We start from the raw sequence: 8,604 nt of genomic DNA on the forward strand, positions 1-8,604 counted from the left end.
CTTAAGTAACCACACATTTAACCTTCATTACAACCCTATATGAGGCCCTTTAAGTTCTAAAAACACATCTTAGAAAGGTATTTTCTACATATCAAACAAATTCAGGCAATGAGGCTTAGGTTATATGTCTTATTCTTTCAAACACCGCTCATATGTATAAGTCATGGTCGGTTTTGAGGATTCAAATGCCTAAGACGAGCTGGATAAAAAAAGGCCCTTAGGCCTTAATGTGTAACGAATTAAACTACATTAACTATTTTTGTTTTAAATGACAATAAACTTTATAGCAATAAATATAGCAAATAATAGTATTTTCATGAGTAATTACATATCGTAATAGCTAACCGACGACCCGTGAAGGTCTCCTATCATTCTTGATAGCAAATTGGTTGATCAACTCTTAGTATTCTATATTCTCTAAGATTTCTTTCTCTATAGATATCATCGCCAAACCGCTAAGTCTTTTTTGGGTCATTATGGAGCATAAGTAAGATTTCAAAAACTTCAATTTCGAAAAACGCCTTTTCGCAGATGCGCTCGTTACTCGAATAGTCAACAATATTCTATATGCAATGCTTAAATTTGGGAAATAATCAAGTTCTTTCAAAATCTTCAAAACATCTATAAGGTTGCTAACTTCATTGGTTTCCAGTGTATCAAATAATTCCAACTCCGTATAAAGTTCCTCAACATCAATATCCGATCTTTCTTCAAACTTGAGTGCTTTTTCAATACAATGACAAGACGACTTAAGATCTTTATCTTCAATTCCCCTCAAATTATGTGGAAATAAAAAACCAAATAATTTGTCATACTCTTTGAATTGTTCAAATCTTGTCTCAAGAGAAGAAATAGCTTGATCTACAATGTCTAAGAAATAATTAACTCTGAAATTCTCTTCAGGTGTAAACAAAACTTCTTCGCTACTTGAACTCTCATCAAACCTTTCCTAGTGTTTTTCCAACCCCTTTCGATTCCAACGATTGCCAATCAAAATCCAATTTCAAATCCAAAATCAAATTCAATCCTCAGTCGAAGTACCATTGACAAACATTAGCCTTTCAATTTGAATACCAGATTCATACATCCTCAGTCGAATTTTCTGTAGCAATCATAATCACTTTTGATTTCGACCAATTTTCTGTAAGAATTAAACTACTAACACACCAAAATCGAATCCTCTTGAGTCAAAATTACATATATCGATTTCGCAAATTGATAGTTTCAAACATCCAACAGTTCGTCAACCAAACTTACGACTCCAAAAATCAACTTTTGATTCCAAAATCAATTCAATAACAAACTCGATTTCGAATAGGACTCTCATTATATGATTTTGATTCAACCATTCAATAACCAATTTCGAATTCTAGTCACTGAATCACAACCAACAATTCAACTTTGACTTTTAGTTTGACTCTTCAATTGAATCGATCAAATTTAGATCAAACCACAAATTGATCAATTTCATCCATGAATCAGGAAATTAAAAACAAGTCAAACAAATTTGGATTCACGATATGAAGAAATTATCGAGAATGATCAAACTGGAGATGAAAGGATCGAAAGTGTAACACTCGGTATTGGATTTGCTTCATTGCTCGGGGCTGCGGCCCAATCATCAATTGTTACAAGGCTTAGTGCGTTGGGAAGGGATGGATTTGGTCCATTTCGGATGTTGGTGTCATAATATAAGTGATCCAAGTGCTCGATTGTGTCTTTGGAGGCCAATGGTATAATTGTAATGTGATATCTTGATCTTTTTGTGTTTTGGGTTTTGTTTGGGAGGTTTTAAGGTTTGGGTGTGTTTTTAGGAACGTAGGGCTTCTCTCCACCTTTTGCATGGATATAAGGTTCGTTGGAAAAGGACGTAGGATAAGAGAGTTATGGTATTTTGAAGATATTTGATAAATTGGCCCTTAATGGAAAAAGCTTGCATTTTCATCCCATGCATGCAAGGATGGCGTGCACGTGAGTATGCCCAGCGTAAGTTGGGGTATGCCCAACATAATATTGGAAAAGTGGACACGGGTGTTTGAGTTGTATGCCCAACGTACTGGAATTATGCCTAGTGTAGTGTTCAGGATCCTAAAACCCTAAATTTTAGGGTTGGCTCACTATTTAAACACCTTAATTCCTAGGTGTTAGCCCCTCTTTCATCATCCATTGCCCTCCAACGCAAGTCTCGAGCCCTACCCACATTCAAATGTGTTGTGAACTCTTTTTGTGCATCTTTAGTGGTTTTTGGTGATTATTCATGAAGTAGAAGATTGGTACACGGTGGTGGTTTAAGGGAAGGCTTGTAGATCTCGACTCTTTGCTCCATTTCCAGCTCTTTAAAGGTAAAAAGTTCCATTTTGACCTCATGAGCAAGATCTAGTGGTTGGACACCACTTCAGGAGCTTGGAGTTGCCACTCTTAGCAATTCTGAGGTTATAAGTTCATATAAATGCTTGCTTGATGCTTAGATATGGTCCATGCATGTTCTTGTTGGGTTTTAATGGATTAAAATGGTTATTGGGTCCCATTGAGTCATGTAAATGCATAAAGGTGCCAACTTTATGCATTAACAGCTTAGTTGGAAGGTATTCTGAGGTTTTTATGGAAGGACTTAACGGATTAAGTCATGAAATAAGTTTTGGAGAAATAGTGGGTACGCCCCGCATAAACGTAAGTATGCCCCGCGTACTATAGAATTTAGGAGTATGCTCAGCGTACCAGTGTGTACACCCAACGTAAATGGCCCAGTGCCATTTTGGGCTTGTTTGTCATCTTTGGGCCTTGGATTTGGGTCTTGGGCCTTGAAAGTTAGACTTTTGGACTGAGGAATTGTTTTTGGAATTGGACACCTTCTTGGACTAAGTTGTGTCATTTCTTTGTTGGGCCTTGTAGGCCCAATGGATTTGGTCCTCTGTGGGCCCCATGGGCTTGAACCTCGTGGTGTCTTTAGGCTTTCTGAAATTTGCTATTGACAAAGAATTGTTGGGCTTTTGGATAAGGCCCATATGGGTTTGGGCCTAATTTGGAAAATTGGGCCATTAATGGGCTTTTATGAATTTTGTAGTTTTGGGCCTTTTGGTATTGGGCTTAGGCTTCAGTTTTGGTCAGGGATACAATGGTCATTTTACCCCAAGTATGGATTATGGATCTTGGTTTGGTAACCTAATTGCTAATTGGGTGTTATATTAGTATTGATAGCTCGGGAAGTCGTTAGAGCAGCAACTAGGGATTTCTTTTAGCGAGCTTCTGCATTCGAGGTGAGTCTCCCTTCGTGAAAGTTACGGGTCAAAGGTACCAAGGTCGACCCTTATTTATTGCATGATACGATGGTTGTTTGTGTGATAATTATCATCGTTTATGTATTGCTTGATGATTATGTGATTTATGTGGTAGTGATAGGGGCGAAATAGACCCCATAACTGGTTGAAATAAATCAGAGGGTAGGTCGGGCACCTAGATATGCCTGACAAGGGTAGGTCGGGCACCCAGATATGCCTGAAAAGGGTAGGTTGAGCACCTAGATATGCTCTGCTGGGTAGGTCGGGCACCCAGATATGCTTGATAGTATCTTTGCGTTATATGTGGTATTTAGAGAGCTCACTAAGCTTCGTGCTTACAGTTTGTGGTTTAGTTTCAGGTACTTCCAGTTCGGAAGCAAAGGGCCTGGCTTGATCGCAGCACATACACCCGTGTTTTCCACAATATGTGATTTTGGGATTCAACTCTGATAAATGTGTTACTTAGAAATGTTTGGATCAAATTGCATCTATGTTTTGATTATAATAAAAATGAAATTTTTATCCTTGATTTTTGGGATGTTACAGAAAGAAAGTATCTGGAATTAATATTGGGCTAGAACTTGGATCCCAAAGTGAATGAACAATATCGAAGTTTTGTTTGGGCTCAAATTGTGTGGATTAAAGTTTTGGATTAAACTTTCAAACAAATAGATCGAAAGAAAAAAAATTGGATTAACAATATATCTTGAAACAAATTAGATCCAACAAGTCAAAACGAACAAACATCAATAACGAAATCATGAATTGAAAATATGATTGAATTTGAATTTCAAGAAAACCTGAATCGTTCATCATCGGATCTTCAAAAACAAGGTATCGAAATCATGAACTTTTGGAGTCCATTTGACAATTTGAGAAACCTTCTTGATAATTCTTTTCTCATTTGCAATGAACGAATTGATCATGGAAGACCTCGGTTCCTTGGTTGGAATTAAGAAATCTCTAAATTTTACATTGTACCACCCATGATGCATGTTGTACCATCCATGTAACTTCTTCTTATTTCGCCAAGATCTAACTTCATCTTCATAACGAATTTGAGAATCTTTAACAATTTTGGGTTTGGAATTCAAAGTCATTGCAACATTTGATGATTATTGCTTAGGAACCCAAATTTTCTTCATTGATTTCGTCTTCAAAACGACATTTGAAGAATATTTTTTAGAACCCGAATTTTTTTTTTTGATCTTCTTTTTCTTCTTCTTCTTCATCTTTTTGGATCTTGAAGATTTGAATTCAAGAACAACTTCATTCTTCACAACTTGAATTTGGCAACATTGAATCAAATCTTTTAGAGTTTGATACATTTGAACTTCTTGGATTAAAGGCTTTCTATGTGGCACCATTCCTTCAAACGAATCAAAAGAACTCAAGCAATCATCAGTTTGAACTCCAATTGAACAAAAGACTTTCAAAACTTCATGAGAATCACATTGAAATCCCTTGTCTTGAACTTCAAGAACATCATGAACATGATGAACTTCTTCAAGAACATCTTCAACAAATTCAATAGTATGAAGATCACTTGGGTCTTCAATAAGACAAACATATTCCTTTATGAACAATTCTCTTTCTTTTCCTTCATTTTTGTTACCACACCAAGATAACATACTCATGGAAATGTCAACAAAACTTTCAATCTTACAAAGAGGTTGAAAGATCAATTTTCCAGAATCATCTTTCTTGTTCCAATAAGAAATCAAAGTATTCATTGTAATAAATCCATCTTTCAACAATAATCCATAATATTGATATTCATTGACTTTGTACTTAACATCTTCAATCATCACGATCCAAGAATCATAATCCAAACATACCATCTTTGATCAATTAACAAAAAGATCATAAGAACTTAGATATTTCTAGAGAGAGAAAGTGGATTTGAAAGAAATCTCTAGATAGAGAAAGCAAAATTCGAATGAACTTCTAGAGAAAGAAAGCGAAATTGATCAAAATTCTAGAGAAAGAAAGTGATTTCGATATGAATTCTAGAGAGAGAAGACGAAAAACACATGAATTCTAGTGAGGGAAAATTGAATTTGAATCAAGATCAAAGAATAATTCAATTTCTAGAATAAAAAACACTCTAAAATATGAAGAGCTTACAACAATTTGTGATTCACCAAATCATGTTGTCATCATGGATCAATTTCTTGAAAACTTCAAGAACACTGGCTCTGATACCAATTGTAGTGACCCGATAATGATGACGTATGCAGAATTGTAAAGATTAAGTGAATCAATCAATCACGGAGAACACAAAGAATAAATAATCGCGTTAGCTCTCATTAGATCTAGTAAGCTATTACAAAGTGGGTTATGTAATAATTTTCTTCCTAGTCTAATCTCTCAAAATGGTTCTTCCATAAAATGGCAGCCACTCACTTCCTATTTATAGGAAAGGCTAAACCCATTACACATCACAAGAGGCTAAATATTCACATGGTTTACTACTTCATACCAAATAATAGTGATACCAAAAATTCAAAGTCGCCAAGTACTTTTTCTGCTAGTGAAGTTGCTTCACTTGCAATTGCATCATAATTACCTTTTTCTCCAACTTGAAGTAAAGCTTCTCGTATATCAACAAGTTTCAGTTTAATAGCCTTTACACTCTCAACTAGGCTTTCCTAACGAGTTTGACACAATGACTTAAGAGTCCAAGCTTTAACATTATCTCTGAAAATTTCCCACTTCTTAGTAGAATTTGCAAAGATAGTATAAATGCGTTAGATGAATCCGAAAAAGTTCTTTCCTTTGATACACTTGTTAGCCATATCACATAATGTTAGATTAAGAAAATGGCAACAACAAGGAGTGTAAAACGCTCTAGGATTTATATCTAAAATCTTTTTTTTGCACTCCTTGGTGTTTTCCTTTCATGTTTGCTCCATTATCATAGCCTTGACCACGCAAATCATCAATTTCAAGACCGAGAGACTTTAACTCCTCAAGTGTAATATCAAATAGTCCTTTTCTGGATGTATCATTAAGATTTAAAAAACCTAAAAAGGACTCATCGATAGTAACATAATTATATGATAACTTTAAATACCTCACTATTATAGTCATTTGTTCTTGGTGACTTGAATCGGGATCGAGGAACATAATTATATGATAACTTTAAATACCTTACTATTATAGTCATTTGTTCTTGGGGACTTGAATCGGGAGTACAATCAAGTATGATTGAATAGTACTTTGCTTCCTTTATCTTCTTGATAAGTTCTTTTTTAATTTCTTGAGCTATCAAAGATATTAGTTCATTTTGGATTATTTGGTCAAGATAATGCACATGAATTCCATCACTTGTGATATGCCACACATGCTCTTTGATAACCGGGTTAAACTCTTCCAACATTTGAATGACACCCAAAAAATTCCATTACCTGTTAAATACAATTAACAAATAAGAAGTGGAATCAATCATAATAATTAACTAAAAGGTATTTGGTGGATTTGGAACAAAAAAATACAATTTATAGTTACCTTTTTTATACAACTTTTCGTTGGATCTACGAAATGCTAAATTATGTTTAGGAAGAAACTTCACTACTGCAATGATTCTCAAAAGGACTTGTTTCCAATAATATCTTTCTTTCTTGAATTGCTCGTATTGAACTTTATCGTTCAAGTTCATTCTTTTACGTATATTAAACCACTTATTACTACTTGTAAGATGATCCAATGCAATTTTGTGTTCTTTAAACCTAGTGGTAACATGGTGCCAATCTGCATAACCTTCAACATCCAATATACCTTTCGAAATCCATTTTCTAACAGAAACGAAATCCCATGTCTAGATCTTTCGAATATACTAGCCATTTTCTATCACACTTCTACAAATTTGATAAAGTTCTTATATATAAAGCTGTAGAAAATCTTCTACCAAATTTATTGTAGGAACCGTACATAATACTATTATATCTTTAAGGACCTTTCTCTACCAAAAGTTTAATCTCCTAAGAATTAAGTTTTTCTCACTTTCTTGGATCATATATATCAACAAGCTCTTTAACGGGCTCTTTCTCTTTTACCTCTTATACTTCTACATGCTCTTGCTCTTCAACATGTTGTCTAAGGATAAACTTATCTAGAGCATTGGCGCAACCTTTCTCTTTCTTAATCTAGTTTTCTCTTTTTACGTTTTTGACTACCGGATGGTTGTTTAGACTTCATCACTACAAGTTTATTAGTTTCAACTTTTAACATTCAAGTAATTACAAGAAACATAATTTGAAAATCTGATAATCAGATAACCTGATTTCTGATAAACAGTTTTACAATTAACATTATCAACTAACGATAATCCGATAAAGTGGTATTGATTCTTTAAACACTCTCATAATTTAATTTCAATTTCTAATAATCTATTTCAGAATCATTCATTCAACATCTATAATCTGATTGAATCAAATTTCAGAATAAAATTAAGATTTTAATCATTAACTAATAACTATAATATTAATAAACTATTAAACTGATTTCTATGAATCCAAGAAACTGATAATCTATTATTCTATTCATTCAAGTATGCAATTGACAATTATAAACTGGCAGTCCTTAATTTCTCGAAATCTATTACACTGATAATTATAAACTGATAATCCTCAATTTCTCATAATCTATCATGGTATTACCTGATTAGCAAGACAACATGACTCAAAAATTGATAATCAACCCTTGTTGAAGCCTAAATGTGGAGTCACTGTTGCTAAGTTGTTGTCGTTGATTGTTTTTTTTTTTTTTTTGAATGACTAGCTTCTGTTGACTGCATCGAATGTCAATGATGTCTTGTGCCTTCTCCCATACATAATGATTCTTGACTACTTTAAATTTAGATTGGGCTAAAACTATACATACTATTAAAAAAAAATTAGACCCCTTAAAATTATGGGCCCTATTCCAATGCCCACTTTGCCCTTGCTCTAAACCGGGATAGTCTAGCAACAAGTATTTCAGGGGTGGACTACTTTCTAAAATAAACTCACCAAAAAATATGATTAATGTACCATGGAAGCACATCCTCTCTATAGCAACACCACATAACTCATGACTTCCATTTAGACATTGTACTTTGAACTATGGCCAACGTTGTCATGTACTAGAACATATGTAAAAGCATACAAAAACTTCAACATGAAAATCTTGCAAACCATCTCATGGGATGCCTCATTAAATGGTGCTTGTTTAACAATGAAATACCATATCATCTTTGATACCATACATGTCCTAGATTACACTCTTAATGGTGCTTGTTTAACGATGAAATACCATCTCATCATACCATATATGTCCTACATGA

General features: G+C 34.2%; 1 protein-coding gene across 1 annotated transcript; it reads right to left on the minus strand.

The window, feature by feature from the left end:
- Positions 1-400: 400 nt before the first annotated feature.
- On the minus strand, positions 401-6,939 carry LOC145099436 (uncharacterized). The gene is made up of 6 exons (XM_079037012.1): positions 6,789-6,939; positions 6,595-6,688; positions 6,162-6,276; positions 5,801-5,929; positions 4,605-5,119; positions 401-773 (listed from the first exon to the last, which is right to left on the minus strand). Exons 1-6 carry the CDS (start codon positions 6,937-6,939, stop codon positions 401-403), a joined length of 1,377 nt encoding a protein of 458 aa, XP_078893138.1.
- Between the last annotated feature and the right edge of the window lie 1,665 nt (positions 6,940-8,604).

This window comes from Lactuca serriola, chromosome 4 (assembly GCF_051521515.1).
Source record: "Lactuca serriola cultivar US96UC23 chromosome 4, Lser_US96UC23_V15, whole genome shotgun sequence".
Classification (NCBI taxonomy): Eukaryota; Viridiplantae; Streptophyta; class Magnoliopsida; order Asterales; family Asteraceae; genus Lactuca; species Lactuca serriola.

Excerpts from the sequence above, each read along its gene's own strand:
- LOC145099436 (XM_079037012.1), bottom strand. The coding sequence starts at position 6,939 with ATGAACTTGAACGATAAAGTTCAATACGAGCAATTCAAGAAAGAAAGA. Across the intron at positions 5,930-6,161 it reads TGAAAGGAAAACACCAAGGA|GAAAGCCTAGTTGAGAGTGT; the intron begins GTGCAAAAAAAA and ends CAAACTCGTTAG. Across the intron at positions 5,120-5,800 it reads CAACTTCACTAGCAGAAAAA|ATGGTATGTTTGGATTATGA; the intron begins GTACTTGGCGAC and ends AATTGATCAAAG.